The sequence below is a fragment of the Torulaspora delbrueckii genome, chromosome 4, assembly GCF_000243375.1.
Source record: "Torulaspora delbrueckii CBS 1146 chromosome 4, complete genome".
Classification (NCBI taxonomy): Eukaryota; Fungi; Ascomycota; class Saccharomycetes; order Saccharomycetales; family Saccharomycetaceae; genus Torulaspora; species Torulaspora delbrueckii.
Genome location: NC_016504.1, coordinates 867,629 through 882,798, shown reverse-complemented (window position 1 = coordinate 882,798; position 15,170 = coordinate 867,629). Strand labels below are relative to the sequence as shown.

General features: G+C 41.7%; 12 protein-coding genes across 12 annotated transcripts; 7 read left to right on the top strand and 5 right to left on the bottom strand.

Annotated features, from left to right (window-relative positions):
- Window positions 1–185: 185 nt before the first annotated feature.
- Window positions 186–842, top strand: TDEL0D04840 (uncharacterized protein; the record flags this gene model as incomplete). The annotated part of the gene is made up of 1 exon (XM_003681231.1): window positions 186–842. The coding sequence occupies one exon, from the start codon at window positions 186–188 to the stop codon at window positions 840–842; it is 657 nt and encodes a 218-aa protein (XP_003681279.1).
- Window positions 843–859: 17 nt separating this feature from the next.
- On the bottom strand, window positions 860–1,957 carry UPF3 (Upf3p; the record flags this gene model as incomplete). The annotated part of the gene is made up of 1 exon (XM_003681230.1): window positions 860–1,957. One exon carries the CDS (start codon window positions 1,955–1,957, stop codon window positions 860–862), a length of 1,098 nt encoding a protein of 365 aa, XP_003681278.1.
- A 153-nt stretch (window positions 1,958–2,110) lies between these two features.
- Window positions 2,111–3,520, top strand: THP1 (Thp1p; the record flags this gene model as incomplete). The annotated part of the gene is made up of 1 exon (XM_003681229.1): window positions 2,111–3,520. The coding sequence occupies one exon, from the start codon at window positions 2,111–2,113 to the stop codon at window positions 3,518–3,520; it is 1,410 nt and encodes a 469-aa protein (XP_003681277.1).
- A 345-nt stretch (window positions 3,521–3,865) lies between these two features.
- Window positions 3,866–4,801, top strand: SIT4 (type 2A-related serine/threonine-protein phosphatase SIT4; the record flags this gene model as incomplete). The annotated part of the gene is made up of 1 exon (XM_003681228.1): window positions 3,866–4,801. One exon carries the CDS (start codon window positions 3,866–3,868, stop codon window positions 4,799–4,801), a length of 936 nt encoding a protein of 311 aa, XP_003681276.1.
- A 378-nt stretch (window positions 4,802–5,179) lies between these two features.
- On the top strand, window positions 5,180–5,734 carry NPC2 (sterol transporter; the record flags this gene model as incomplete). The annotated part of the gene is made up of 1 exon (XM_003681227.1): window positions 5,180–5,734. One exon carries the CDS (start codon window positions 5,180–5,182, stop codon window positions 5,732–5,734), a length of 555 nt encoding a protein of 184 aa, XP_003681275.1.
- A 165-nt stretch (window positions 5,735–5,899) lies between these two features.
- On the top strand, window positions 5,900–6,391 carry SDH5 (succinate dehydrogenase assembly factor SDH5; the record flags this gene model as incomplete). Its single annotated transcript, XM_003681226.1, has 1 exon — window positions 5,900–6,391. One exon carries the CDS (start codon window positions 5,900–5,902, stop codon window positions 6,389–6,391), a length of 492 nt encoding a protein of 163 aa, XP_003681274.1.
- A 183-nt stretch (window positions 6,392–6,574) lies between these two features.
- On the top strand, window positions 6,575–6,862 carry MRP10 (mitochondrial 37S ribosomal protein mS37; the record flags this gene model as incomplete). The annotated part of the gene is made up of 1 exon (XM_003681225.1): window positions 6,575–6,862. The coding sequence occupies one exon, from the start codon at window positions 6,575–6,577 to the stop codon at window positions 6,860–6,862; it is 288 nt and encodes a 95-aa protein (XP_003681273.1).
- Window positions 6,863–6,932: 70 nt separating this feature from the next.
- FAD1 (FMN adenylyltransferase) lies at window positions 6,933–7,856 on the bottom strand (the record flags this gene model as incomplete). Its single annotated transcript, XM_003681224.1, has 1 exon — window positions 6,933–7,856. The coding sequence occupies one exon, from the start codon at window positions 7,854–7,856 to the stop codon at window positions 6,933–6,935; it is 924 nt and encodes a 307-aa protein (XP_003681272.1).
- A 205-nt stretch (window positions 7,857–8,061) lies between these two features.
- On the bottom strand, window positions 8,062–9,351 carry MTF2 (Mtf2p; the record flags this gene model as incomplete). Its single annotated transcript, XM_003681223.1, has 1 exon — window positions 8,062–9,351. The coding sequence occupies one exon, from the start codon at window positions 9,349–9,351 to the stop codon at window positions 8,062–8,064; it is 1,290 nt and encodes a 429-aa protein (XP_003681271.1).
- A 217-nt stretch (window positions 9,352–9,568) lies between these two features.
- Window positions 9,569–11,188, bottom strand: NBA1 (Nba1p; the record flags this gene model as incomplete). Its single annotated transcript, XM_003681222.1, has 1 exon — window positions 9,569–11,188. One exon carries the CDS (start codon window positions 11,186–11,188, stop codon window positions 9,569–9,571), a length of 1,620 nt encoding a protein of 539 aa, XP_003681270.1.
- Window positions 11,189–11,441: 253 nt separating this feature from the next.
- Window positions 11,442–13,151, bottom strand: TDEL0D04740 (uncharacterized protein; the record flags this gene model as incomplete). The annotated part of the gene is made up of 1 exon (XM_003681221.1): window positions 11,442–13,151. The coding sequence occupies one exon, from the start codon at window positions 13,149–13,151 to the stop codon at window positions 11,442–11,444; it is 1,710 nt and encodes a 569-aa protein (XP_003681269.1).
- A 638-nt stretch (window positions 13,152–13,789) lies between these two features.
- On the top strand, window positions 13,790–15,160 carry NUF2 (kinetochore-associated Ndc80 complex subunit NUF2; the record flags this gene model as incomplete). Its single annotated transcript, XM_003681220.1, has 1 exon — window positions 13,790–15,160. The coding sequence occupies one exon, from the start codon at window positions 13,790–13,792 to the stop codon at window positions 15,158–15,160; it is 1,371 nt and encodes a 456-aa protein (XP_003681268.1).
- Window positions 15,161–15,170: the final 10 nt, after the last annotated feature.

Here is a 15,170-nt window from a genome sequence, read left to right as displayed (position 1 = left end):
CTCAGTAATAATGCTTGAAAATTGAGCATCGTTAGTGATAATTGTCACTACGCTCGGATTTCGCCTTTCGCTTATCAACGAGCTTACGCCTCTGATCCAGATAAGAACTTTTTAAGTTACTATATAGTAGCTCTGAATTTTGAAGTGTATTGTCAAGTCAACTCAAACAACTGCACCTTTGTACAATGACCCAGCCCAAGACCCAGTCGCTGGTCAAGACATACAATCGCCTTCTATTGAGGCACCCATTGTTGGTCAAATCAATTACTGGTGCTTCTCTATCCTCCCTAGGTGAACTGATTAGTCAATGGGCTGCAATTGTGATTCAGAAGGATGAGAGTAAGGACGAGAAACAACACCAGCGAAAGTCACTTCTACACACATTAAAGAGGCTAATATGTGAGCCCAAGCTGCTTAAAATCTTTATTATGTTCTGCTATGGCGGTCTAATCAATGCACCTATAAACCACTTCATGTATCGCTATATCACGCAAATTACGAACGCACATATCAGGTCCCCAAAAGCAAGACAACTAACACAGCTATTAGCAGCATTATCCATTGTGAGTCCCACTCAGGTATTTTTCCTCATCAGTACTCTAACTGTGGTTAACACTAACACTCGCTTGCAAGGAAATATATTGACTATTTGGCCTCATATCCAGCGCAACCTAAAGGCTCAATATGCAAAAATTCTGACATCGAGCTGTCTGACATCCACTTTTCTAGTGTCCTTTGCTCAGAAATTCATTGAGCCGGAGAAATGGTCTGTCTTCTTCAGTTTCGCTTACGTAGTGTTGGGTACTGGTCAAAACATCTACCTGAAGTTGAAGGATAACTAAGTAAATTTCTTCATAATTTAAGACTGCTCTGGAACTTTTCTTTTAAGCATTTTCAATTTTGTGCCATCTTCTGAATCTTCAGATTTCCCTTTGGCTCGCTGCTTGGGCTTGATCTTTGCCTTTGAAGGGCTCTCTAAAGCCTTTTCTTTCTCCAATTGCATTTTCTTTCTCCTTTGTAATTCTTTCCTACCAGCAGCTTCGAGGATTACTATATTGTTGTTCTTCACTGTATCTTTAGCAGCATGCTCTCCACCTTTGAGCGCCTTATTTTTCTTCTTCGTTCCCTTGCGCTTACGGCCTGATGTACTCTCACCACCAGCTTCTTCTTTGGGTTTCAATTCCTTCTTCTTGCCCTTTTTCTTCTCCTTCTTCTTCTTCTTTCCTGAATCCCCAGTTAGTGCTATCAATGCATTTTCAGTCTTTCTCTGTATCTCTGACTCAACCGCTTTCTGCTTGGCAACTTCTTTCTCGAGTGGTTTCAAAATACTAACGTCAGCAAACGAATAGTCTGATTTCTTTTCTTCTAGAATCTTTAATGATTTCATGAAAGTTAAAAAGAGCGGATCCTCTGTGATGGTGCCTTCAAGTGCGGCGCTGACAGGACTGGGGTCCACCGTGTTTGGTACAAATCTCTTGACGTAGGTTGACACCCTGGTCACTACGTTAGTGGCATTATCCTTATCATCAACAAACTTAATAGGCTGAACTTTTTTGGTGAATTCTGCCAGAGATTCAGTGCTCTCGAATATGAGGTAGCAACGAGAGTAGACAGGCCTTGTGCTCAGCTTCTGGGGGTAATGTCCACGTACGTAGTACCATTCTAACACTCCACAATCAGAAAATTCACCAACTTCAGGTTTTATGGTCTCTAAAAACTGATCTTGACTCAAATCTGGAGGTAATAACCGCAGGACAAGCTTGACTCCAACATCATCATTTTTCTTACCACGATCTCGTCTTCTACCCTTACCTGTCTTATTTCGTTCAACGTTTTGTTTACGAGATGACTTTGATTGACCTTTAGTTTCCAGCGGAAAGGCTTCTGCAGCTTTGGAATGATTTGAACAGGAACTTTGAGATGCCGGCCTTAAACTCTTTGAACGCTTGTCATCCATCACAGCAACCAGCTAGATTCGACAATTGTAGTGATCTTTCTTTAAGACCTCTAAGAGTTCGGTGCATTTTTTTCAAGCATTCCTATCATAGCAGGTTTGAAAAATTGAACCTTAAGCGATTACTTTGGTCGAAAACCAAGAAATGTGCCCGATATGATGGACTATTCACTTCAACAACTGTTCCAAGATGTTAGGAATGGGAATTACGAAGTACTGTCTGCGAATTTGAACCAAAACGGCCACAGAATAGCTGCTTTACAGAGAGAGTTACATGCAGATAGCCGATTAGTGGATGATAAGTCTTTAAAAGTTTCCATTGAGTCTCAAAACTTTCAATTTTCTGGCAAAAGCTGGACAAGATTCACTATGATGCTAGTGTCATTTCTACAGTATTGCAGGGACGTAAATCCTTGGTCCACTTGGGAAAGTTGTGATCTCATCTTCAAGTTTTACCAAGATCTGAGCAATTGCCTCCTGAATGACAACTACCCCACTGACTGCTTGGTTCCATTGTTCATGGAGATGACGGAATATGTGGTTCCAATTTCCATAGAGCTCGATGTAAATTACATGGCGTTGAAAACGGACAAAAACCAGTTCGTATCACATACATCCTCAATCATTTCGAAAGTGTTCAACAGTGTGAAACCATCAAGATCAGCAGATGATGATGACCAAGAACGGCCCACAAGTAGTCTGCCGGAGAAACAACGCATTTTATTATACCTCGTGAATAAGTTAGTGAACTTGTACTTTAGGATACAAGCACCCCAACTGTGTTCGAATATTTTCAAGAACTTTAAGCCCAAAAGTATGGCTTCTTCCTTCAGGACATACCCTATCAAACAGCAGATCGAATACCGTTATCTTTTGGGAAGGTATTACCTGCTGAACCATAGAGTCACCAATGCATTTGTGCAACTGAGCACTGCATTCAACGAGCTGGTATCAATAACATCAACCACTGATGCCCCACAAGTAGGAAGGAACTTATCTCGAATACTACGATATTTAGTGCCCGCAGGGCTGATAATGGGTAAGATTCCGCGATTTGATTTCATAAGTGTAATGGACAGTGAACTTTCTTCCAAGTATTCGGTTCTATACCAATGCATACGAAGCGGAAAAATCAGTGGTCTAAACCATTGGCTAAAAAACCATGAAAGGCAACTCTGTGAGGAGCATTTATTGCTACTTCTACTCGAGAAACTGCCCATGATCTGCTATCGGAACTTGGTCAAGACAGTGTTACTGAATTTTGTAATACCACAGAACACAGGAAAACTACCCTACGCTACGTTAGAGACCGCAATGAAATTGTCAATTGGCGACACACATATTAAAGGCATTGATATCTACTCATCAATTCATTCCCCAGCCAATGTCGAGAACGTCCTAGTAACACTGATCAACTTAGGCCTTCTACGAGGTAATTGTTTCCCAGAACTCAGCCTGTGTGTGGTCAAGAAAACCCAGGTAATATGCGACATACTCCCACTGGTCCAAGACAGAATTGTGGCCAATTTTCCGCTGAATCCAGAAGATTCTTGGCTAGATGACTAACCAATAGTATTCGTGCAGAGTTATTCCTCTTGTTTGAACTCTTGATATACTTAATAAGCTCATTTGACCACCCAATTGGTAATCTCATACTCAGGCTTTACTACACGGTATTGTTGATAGTTCACAGGTGGCCTCTTTCTCGGCATTTATTCTGTATACATTCTTAGTTCTTCAAAGTCTTTAAAATTCATCATTATCGTCTGCGAAAAATTTAGTTCAACGTTTTGCTCGACGAGGGGCTCACCATTAATAAAGACAAGTTAAGAGGAGAGCATTGAGGTATCGAGTTTCATTTAATATTGTAACTAGCTGCGTGAGCATTTTTCAGAACCAGTAACTTTTAATATGGTGGAAAAAGGCCCCGATGAGTGGCTAGAGAGGATCAAGAATTGCCAGTCGTTGACCGAGAATGAGATGAAGCAACTTTGTGAAATGGTAAAAGAACTCCTGATGGAGGAGAGTAACATTCAGCCCGTGCAGACACCTGTGACTGTTTGTGGTGATATTCATGGCCAGTTTCACGACTTATTGGAGCTGTTTAGAACTGCAGGTGGGTTTCCCGACCACATCAATTACATCTTTTTGGGAGACTACGTGGATCGTGGGTACTACAGTTTGGAGACTTTCACGCTTTTGATGTGTTTGAAAGTCAAATACTCTTCCAGGATAACACTCGTTAGGGGAAATCACGAATCGAGGCAAATTACTCAAGTATACGGTTTTTATGAAGAGTGTCTGAACAAATACGGATCTACAACGGTATGGAAATATTGTTGTCAAGTGTTTGATTTCCTTACTTTAGCAGCGATCATTGACGGCAGAATATTGTGTGTGCACGGTGGTTTGTCTCCAGAGATCAGAATGCTTGATCAAATTCGTGTTCTCTCCAGAGCACAGGAAGTTCCACACGAAGGAGGGTTCTCAGATCTACTATGGAGTGATCCCGATAACGTCGAAGCTTGGCAAGTGTCACCGCGTGGTGCTGGTTGGTTGTTTGGCAGTAAAGTGGCCCGTGAATTCAATCACGTTAATGGTCTGAATTTGATCGCCAGAGCGCACCAATTGGTCATGGAAGGTTTCAAGTACCACTTTCCCGAGAAGGATGTGGTTACAGTGTGGTCTGCACCCAATTACTGCTACAGGTGTGGTAATGTGGCCAGTGTCATGAAGGTCGAAGAAGACCTGGAACCTACTTTCAAGATCTTCTCTGCTGTGCCGGACGACTACATCCAGGAAACTGCAGCTAATCACAACAACCAGAGAGGGGGATACTTCTTATAGACTACCAGGAGCACCCTCCCGGGACAATGACGATGAAATGAAGCACCTTGTAACTTATCGCATGCCAGAGCGCCGCGCCATCCATCTGTAACTTAATCTCACTATAATATACATTATAATGCCCTGAAATTTACAGGAGTACAACAGAGAGTGCCGATGGTCAATAAAAGACATTCAGATGCTCATAACAAGACCTGGGCGGCTAATTATGGTCCTTATTATCTTGATAAAGGTTAGTCACGTGACGGAGTCATAATGAAGAAAGTTCACAATTACACCTCCTTAGCCTATTTACAACGATAAATCTCAGTAAACAGCACTTTGTGACGATTTTCATAACCTCTTAACAATTATAAAGGAGCCCTCAGTCCGTTAACGATGCGTTCCGTTCCATTAGTTTTGAATGGTTTGTGTTTGCTTGCCACCGGTGCTCTTGGTGGCTTAGTTAACTTCTTCCCTGCTCCTCCATCCAATAACAAACCTATTCCAGGTGGTTCTCCCGTTTCTCAATGTGATGTGAGTGAATCACAGTTGTTAGAGCTCTCTAGTTTGCATTTGACCCCTAATCCTCCAGTTCGTGGTAAGAATGTGACGATTACTGCTGTTGGGGATTTGCTAGACGAAGTAGATGAAGGTGCCTACGTTGATGTAGAGGTTCGTTTGGGTTACATCAAGCTTTTGACCCAGACTTTTGACCTGTGCGAAACTTTGGAGGATAATGATGTCGGGGGATTGACCTGTCCGCTTTCTGCTGGCCATTATAGCGTGCAGAAGGAAGTTGAGATCCCAGCTGAAGTTCCTCCAGGAAAGTATGTTGTTCTAGCTAGAGCTTACAATGTCGACGACGAGTTGATCACCTGCTTGACCGGCGAAATAGTCTTTCCATCCACTGGTGGGGCCCAACTCTCGAAACTTCGCCACAAACTGTACTAGGCATTTTTAATGGCTATTTCGATATTTTTTTAGTCTCCTATCTAATCATCTTTGAACTTTGAAATTTATATCTCTATTGCTGAATAATTCGGCTAAACTATTTAAAATTCGCCTCTATTATTCTTCCTCCGCAGTAACGACCCCACAAATAAAAGCCAAGTTAAGATGCTAAGAACAATTTCGACACGTCTTTCTCTAAGGTATTCAACTGCCAGACCAACTAGTGTGGCCTTCGTGCCTAGACTGGGCGTTTCTTACTACTCTTCTGGTGAGAAACCAGCCGAAGAAGACGACGTCTTTCTGAGGATCAAAGTGCAACCTATTGAACGTAAGGGTGAATCTATCGACAAGAAACGGGCACGCTTGATCTACCAGAGTCGTAAGAGAGGTATCCTGGAGACGGATCTGCTTTTGTCGCGGTTCGCTGCCAAATACTTGAAGGATATGTCTTTGAAGGAGCTTGAAGAATACGACTCATTGCTGAACGAACTCGATTGGGATATCTACTACTGGGCTACCAAGAACTTCGATACCAGTCCGCTGCCCAAGAAGTGGGAAAACTCCAAGTTGTTGGAAAAACTGCAAGATTTCAGCCAAAACAAAGAGAAAGAAATTCTCAGAATGCCTGATCTCAAGAACTACTGGCTCAAGGAGTAAAGCCTTCCTTCGGACTTAAATATACTGTAAATATCGACCTTTCGCTATGATTTATTCTTTAACCATCATTTTTCACGCTTTGTAACAAATTTGATGAAATTTCATTGTAGATGCTTCAAGATGAGCAACTTCAATTGCAAGCGCCCTCCATAATCGATCTTATAAGATCTGAGCGAACTCATTATGTCCGGTAAGCCACCCATTCATAGACTGCCACCTTTGCCTAGGTTGAAGGTGAAGAAACCAATAATAACGCAGGAAGCAAACAAATGCCTGGTGCTGATGTCGAATTTGCTGCAATGTTGGTCTTCAAACGGACATATGAACACTGTTTGTGAGAATTTGGCCAAAGAACTGAAAGTTTGCACAGCAGAGAGAGCCTTAGGTAAGGGGAATAAAGTGGAAAAGAGTAACATCAATTACCATGCCGCAAGACTGTACGACAGAATTAGCGGGAAGCCTCACGACTGAAATCTTATTATGACAAACTTTTCCTGTATATATTCTATGTACAAAATTATCAGTATCAATATTGTATGCATTATTCTTTTTTGATTCTACCAGCTCTTTCGAGAGAATCGTCGGTTAGGTACCATCCTGGGAGATAACGATCCTGCGGTTGGTTCAGTAACTTTAAATCGGCTGCATTAACTGTGGAAACGTTGACTGCTTCACCAGAAGCATCCTTAGAATCTGAAAACGCGTGTTCTATCTCCCACTGGAACATCAAGTTTGGTTTATCATCCTGGTCAACTTTTAGATGTGGGTTGGGTAAAGTATTGTTGATGCTGCCTATTGAAGTGAGCCCGAGACCATATAGGCCACATATAGGCTCATTAGAATAGATAAGAAAACTCCAGACGTTCGCCAATTTCCAGTGAAGGAAAGGCTGTAACCTTACAAAATCGGGCCAATTGGCATCGGTCCGTTGTATGGCCTTCAAATTTGCCGCATATGGATCTGTATGTCTAATACCTATGACAAACGCCTTCATCTCAGGATGTACCTCCAGATATTTCTTGAATGCGTCTGCCATGCTCGTATCTCTCTCGTTGTCCCGTCCTGACTCATAAAGTGATAAACAATACCGCTTCGATGAGGTAGCTACAAACTCCTCCAGTGTTGAGAATGTCTGCTCATGGTCTATAAAAACGGTAGGTAGTTCTTTTAGTGGGAAAGCGTGGTATTTGGGATCGTATAGGGAGTGTTCGAGAGTTAATAGGAAGAATTCCCATATACAGCTCAGATACAATAGTAATAAAGCTTGGCAATCCTTACCACCATTGTATGAAAAAGAAATCTCTGAGTTTAACGGGCTCCATGTAGGAAAAATATCGTCGAGGAAGCACCTTCTGGTAAGCTTGATGGCATCCTGCGTCTCGGAGATCACAGAAGTCGCATTTTCTATTCGTAAGTACGATGTAGTTAAATTGTAGCAATACTGTGCAATCTGGCCTAAATCCATCTCTAATGGCAGTTTTGTAGCTAACTATAGCGAGTGTGCAATGTTTGTTCGATACTAAAACGATGGGTAAGCTGGACTAGAAGCGCCTTGAGTTAAAAATTAGCCCAAGATTGTCAGCTTTAGAGCTCGCGAACGAACAAACAAGGGAAAAAGGCTCTTGAATATCGTTTATTGTATTTCTGTAATATTTACTGATTTATCATGACTAGGCTAAACTCTCTTTTAACTTCTTGAGGTAGTTCTCGAGGAGCAGTAGATCAACACTATTTTCTCGACACCACACAACGCCAACTGTTAACGGATTTCCCTCTATTATACCGGTATCTTCGTCAACTATTCCATCGTTAATGTGTCTCAGTTCATGGGCGATTTTGCCCAGGATCTCAACTGTATAAATATCACCGCGGATACCATTGATGCTCATTTCTGTCGTTAATTGCTTGAGTTGGTAAACTTCACGAAAGTTATCCCACGATAATTGTAACAGCAGATTGTAAAAATCAACGTTACAAACATTCAAATACAATGAGATATCGTTTGAATTTTTGCATTCCTGGTAGATGTAAGAAGCTAGTGCATATTTTCTTTCAGAGGGAAAGTTTAATTCCTTTGAGGTTAAAAGTTTCACTAGCGTGAAGGGCAAGGTCACCCCATATGGTCGTGGTAAATCTTTCGAATTGAAGCTGAGCTGATTTTTGATGTGACTTACGATCTCTGCGGATGATTTTAGGTCATTATTGTCCAATATGGTATCTCTGTTGACATACATATTCAAGAACCGTTTTACTAGAGCCAGAAAGTCATAGTCAGTTTCAATTTGAGAATGCAGATCAGCCAGATACTTTTCCATGGCTCCATTTATGGCAGCGTTTAACCTCTCTTTGGCTTCCAAAGTCTCCAAGACTTCTTTATTCATCTTCAAATTTAAACTGCTCTCAACCCCCGCCACTTTGTCCAGCAGGGCAGTGACCTTATCATCTGTAAGAATTTTGCTAGCCTTTTCGCTCCCTGGCATTTGTTTGTGGTCTTTCTCTGAGAATATGCTTGAAATGAGCGATACGGGATAGTTTCTGATATCATCAGTGGTTAGTTTGGCTGACTCGCCTATATCACCTAACTGGGAGCTCCCACTGGTATTCTTAAAGAAATCAAATAGCTTCCTATCCTCAGGTCTAATCTCCTGGTTTTTCTTCTCAAAAACAACTTGCAAACCTCTACTGTCATCATCATTGTGGTCATTGTTTTCGCCAGGTACTATGGAAGTTGCATGCGAAAGGATTTCACCGCCACTCTTCTTCCGGATCTCCTCTCTTTTCATGAGTTTGTTGAAAACTGCTCCGAATAAAGCTCTCTCCTGGACACTAGCTAGATCGCCTTCATCTTTAAACTGGACATTCTGAGTGGAAGAGGTGTCTTTTGTATTTGGGGCCTTAACAGAATATATAGCCCTCCCGTACACTTTACGGTGTTTAAGTAGCCTAGTGAATCGTAGCATGCCGCACACTCCGTTGATCAGGTTTCGTTTTGATTTCACTGATGAGCTTCGGTCTTTTTAGCAAGTAGGTAGTTTTTTCACTCGACAATGAAAAGTCTATCACTGCTACTACAAAGGTGACGTATGGGGCATGGTTATGAATTACCAGAACATTTAAACGCTTAGCCTTATTACTTTACATTACATACCTAGACAGTTCTTTAGAGGCCAATCGCTTTTAGAAACCTTCGAGAGCCTTTGTAGCCTTATCCAATCTTCTTAGTCCTTCTTCGTAGCGATCGGGATCCAGTACCATATCAGCTGTGAGCCTCGATAAAGAGTCAACTAGTCTTTCGAGTGCTCTTTTCTCTTCGATATTCATACCCAGGTTCGTAAACTCAGAACCTATCAAAGTCCCTTTAGTAAAATTTAGTAGCTGGGACAGCGTATCAATATCGAAAGATCTCAGTTCCTGCCTCTTCTTCTTACCAGTCTTTTTCTTATGTGATGCCTTCCCATTGGAGCTTTTACTTTTCGAGACGTGCGTTGGGTTGCCCTTTACTGGCGTCCTGTTCGATGAGCCATCAGATATCTGCTGCTCAGTTTCATCTAAGTCCTCATATTGCTCATCCTCATCTAGAACCACAGTTGAGTCTTCCTTTCCATTTGACTTAACTTGAGACTCCTGAATCCTGATCGTGGAATCACGGCGTAGAGGGCTAGGAACGTTGGGAAGGGGCCGTTCTAGATATTCAACATCCTTGGAATTATTTGAGTCTTTCAATATTTCGTGTATATCTTTATCGTCATCCTGATAACTTGTGGCTGAGAAATAGGCGTCTGAATGATTGGTCGTGGAGCTAGTTCTGGTTACCGTTTCAGGAGCTTCTTGTTCCTCAATGGGATCTCGTATTTGTTCCCTCAATTGTTGCTCAATTTCATCCAAAGTATCGCGGATAAATAGTCTTGATCTGGGTCTATTCTTGTTTCTTGGGGGGATGGTAGGATTGAATGAACTCGTTTCCGAACGGGAAGGTTTCTCACCCTCTTGGTTTCCTGTCACAGTAGTCCACAGTGGAGGAACAATGCTAGTTGCCACTGATATGTTGTCACTGCTACCTGAGTGTGGGTTGGAAACCTTGGTAACTGGGGATTTAGTTTCGTCATTATTTAGTAAGAAGGTCTCGGCCTCTTCGTCTCTTGCATGATTGTAGTATGAAGAGCCGCTCTCGCTGGCCAGGTTCCCAGATCCTACGGATGATGGTGCCATATGACGCTTGTTTATTGATAGAAGTCTCAGGGATTCAACGGCTGTTCCCACAGCTTCAGGATTACGTTCGGAATATTCTGATGTGGCAGAGACTTTTGATGACGTAGATACCATACGTGCTACAGCTTTAGCATTTGCGACTGCCTTAACGACCAAGTCATCAGAGCCTGAACTGATCCTTTTCGCATCGGAGACATCTGCAAAAGTCTTCAACGTTTCGACCGAGGGAAGAGCTGGTAGATTGGGAAGGTCTTGGTTCGACTTCGACTTGTTTTGATTCTGAACAATATAGGATACCCCGACACCTTCCATTTCCACCCCCGAATAATCTGAGATCATACTAGTCCTATTATCTGCTGAGTCCAATGATACCAAGCCAGCTGGCGATCTGTATAGCTTACTTGGAGAGCGCTGCGTAACCTTTGGTGGAGTGAAATTGATTGCCTCTGGTTGGCTGGGATACTCACTTGTCTTTGGTTTAGCTATGCGTAAAAGCTGTTCATCAACATCTTCTCTTTGTAAGGAATCAATCATCGCAGAGAGTCTTTGAGTGCTAAGCGCAACATTCGTAGAGCCTTCCTTCGGCATTATTACTCGTTTCAGCAAAACTGCCTAGGATAGTGCCTCAAGTACGTTCCAATTGACTCTAAATTATCCATGTCGCATTGGATCATCTTTTAAGCCGTTCTTAGATGAGGTCAAAAGCTGAACTGGAGAGCTTTTGAAGATATTTCCTTATCCGGTCATTATGTAAACAAAAGGTGTCTATATCATGATAGTTCTTTAAAGACTGTCTATAAGAAGTTCAAAATGAAGATGAAGCACGATTCTTGATAAAAGTTTATTCCATTACCTCGAGGAAGATATCTTTTAGTCTTGTAATTCCGTCCTTTGATAATTTTGGAGCGTCCGATGGAAAAAGGTGCTTTGAATCTTGACCTTGGGGAAACAATTCCTCACAAGGCCTCTCCCAGCCTTCTTTTAGGAGAGGTAAGGGGTAGTAAAAGTGGTAGGATCCATTATTTCCCGTCTCTGCGAGTCTTTTTCTAGACCACTCCAGTTGATCGTTAATAGAAGGCAAAATCTGATGCCAGATGGAGTCATAGTAAGGATAATCGGTAGGTTCGCATTTTTTGAATAGTTGATTGAAGCTGCTAAATGCACCGACAATTGCCTTAGCTGAGATGTGGAAGGATTGAAAGTTTGCATTGCTGGAAACACCTGGGAACGCGAGAGTGGGCTCTGCGATGGAGAAAGTGTGTAGATATAAACCAGTCACACGCGAGATATTGGATGGCCTGTGGTCAACATTACGTGGATCTGGTGTAACAAATATTTTGCGCTGTTCCATTAGTACTTGAGACATAAAAGGATAGCTATAAAGATAGCCAGTTGCGAATATTACGTGGTCCACTACTTTAATTTGCGTACCATCTGTGAACGTCAAAGTAGGTTTATTTGACTCACTCGTGAATGAAAGGATCTCTGGTTTCAATGTGACTCTGTTTGTTTTTACAAGCCATTCATCAAACCAGTAGAATGGGTTAGCTTTGTTCTCTGGCATTGGGGGAATATCAGTAGATATGAATATTTCCAAGCTACCTGATTTTTGCAGATGTATAATTCTCTTTAAGACATCCATGCAACTAAAGCTCTTCCCCACTAGCACAATTCGACGATGGTGGGACTTACCTTCGTAATTGGGCAGCTCTCTCCGGTACCAAAGGTCAATATCTCTAACATGAACTAGCTTTCCAGGAAATTTCTGGTTGAATTGATGTATGCCACTGTTGCCTTCGCGACCGGGACTGCTCATATAATAAGGCACATATGGGATTTGGAAATGTCCATTTGCGACCACAACGGCGTCAAACGATTCCAAATACCAGTCATCATGATCTTTATTAGGATCTGATTTCTTGGCAACGACAATCCATTTATCAGGACCCATTTTATCCACATATTCAATGCTTGTGTTCAATCTATAATGCTCTTCCAGTTTGTTCTCGAGAATAAAGTTCTTCAGGTGAGTTGTAATAGTGGGGAGGTCGACCAAAGGTGAGATTGCAGAGTTGCGCGGTGCTATATCTTTCTTGTAATCACGGGTATCATCTTCGTACCTCATCAAATCTTCTGGAACATTACTCATGAAATTGTCATAAAGACCAGTCTTGTCGGTAAAGAAAATACCATCTCTTGCTAATCTTGCTTTCTTTGCCACCTTAATTGTTTTCGAGGGAGACGATCCAGTTAAGCTGCCTAGATTTATCTGCCTATAATTCGCACCTATCAATGGTGATCCTTCGTAAAACAAAGCCCTGGGATCCCCTGCAATTCGCTCATCCTGCAAAAATCTCAATTGGTCAAATGTACTTGGGAATGTATCAAGATTAGCCCCAGGTGTATCGCTCCAAACACCTCCTAGTTTTGATCTGGCCTCGAATCCAACACATATGAATGAATTCTCACTATCCTTATTAACCTTGATGGAGTTATAAACCGTCGTCAACCCTGCTGGACCTCCACCAATGACTGCTACCTTCCTTATCATTTGTGCTCGGTTCCATTGAACTTATAAATTAATACAAATTAATGTGCTGAAATACCAGTCGTTTATATACCGCGAGATTAAGCTCTTTGAACTTTCTCTATTCAGGAATTATTCGAACGAAGTTGTGTAAATCGCTTCTTTTCGACATTTCATTCAAGCCAGCTTAGGTGCTTTTAGCTCCTTACTGTCTTTGGTTGCATATCTAAATTAATAAACCTCCATTTTGACAGTCGCATTCCTATAATCAAAATCCTTGACAGTACACTGTAATACCAGCATCTTTTGGTTGGAATAGGTCGCTGTCTGATATTTTTCAAGAGTACCTTGGCCAGTAATGAGTTAAATATGAGAAGTACTTGGAGATCACTCAGAACTGATGAGTCTCTGCATAATAGATCCTTTCAAGAGAATTGTGAGAATTTATCGATCACATCTATGTTGAGCGGCAGTGCTAAGTAAGGCGTAAATCTGATTAACGTATACTGAATTGGCCGGTTTCAAACACTCAAAGGTTTTCTTACTTTGAATATTCTTGCAAGATCCACAACTAAGTACGCGCGAACAGTAAACACTCATTGTATGTAGTCATCGGTTATCAACACCAGCAAGCGAGGTCGAAAAGGCCGACCAAGACTAAAATGAGTGCTGATATATTTCCATTGCTTGATTACTCGGAATTGGCTATATGCTTACAGAGTTGCGACTTTTCATTGGCCACAGAGGAGAACATTGCACGTCCCACTTCACAGTTCGTCATAACGCTTTACAAGCAGATCATTGACAGCTTTATGGGTATATCCTCAGACGCATTACTGAAGAAAGGACAGGAGCACATAAATGATGCCACGGAGTATGAGGAGGAGAATGAAGAAGCATTTTATTCCGAGAGCTTGCAAGTCTTGGTTCTCAACAAGATATGTTACAAGTTCTTCCAGAATATTGGAGTGTCCGATTTCAACATGATGGATCTATACAGGCCTGATACACAGAGGACTAAGAGACTACTTAGTGCTGTGGTGAATTACGCCCGATTCCGTGAGGAAAGGATGTTTGATTGTAATAGATTTATATCGCAAACGGAAGCTTTGCTGGGACAACTCCGATCTAAATTTGATGAGTATAACCTTTTGCAACAGCAAATGAAGCGATATGAGGAGGAAGAGAAGCAGATCGATGAAGTTGGGGTTCAAAGTAATGGAGATGAATTGGAGGCTTTAGAAAGCAACAATAGAAGTATAGAAACACAGCTGAAAAAACTGACCCAAATACAAGAAACTTTGTCAATCGATTACAATAATTACAAGGAACAGAAACAGAGGATGTTGAAAGAGTTGGAGACGTTGGGATTTCAAATAGTCGAGCTTGATTCTCAGTGGGAAAAACTAGAGAAATATGCAGAAAGTAATATGGATGAATTAGAAAGAAGTATAGAAGAGTTGGGAATGCTATTAGAAGCCAAGCAACAGAAATTGTCTCAATTAGAACATAGCCAGGAAAATTTGCGCACATCCGCCCAGACGTTTCAGCGTGTCATTGAAGAACTATACGGTATATTGCAGATAGTTTCAGTGGAAATTCAAAATTCACATCGCAAAGAGGAAGGGTTAGTTGAGTTGAAAAGGCAGCTAGCACTACGACACAGTAAAGTGGAAAATATCCTGACGTCTTGGGTTATGGTTAAACTTTCAATACTTGAAGAGCAGCTGGAAATGACAAAAAAACAACTCACTGAACTCACGGAATCATCCAAAAACAATCATGAAGCTAATGCGCAGCATTTTTTGAGTTTGCAGCAGAAGTATACAGAGCAGATCATGCCCGAGATACAGGAGGCGGAAATGCATATCGAGAAAGATCTGATGGTTGGTGAAGTCAAGAAACTAGAGGGAAAGATGCATAGATTGCAAGTAGAGTTTCAGCAGGAAGTTGAGGCAATTGACATGGAATATTCGTTGCTCGCAGGTCACATGAATAAGTACCTGGAGGTAATGCTAGAGAAGATGAACTAGTCTAAAAGGC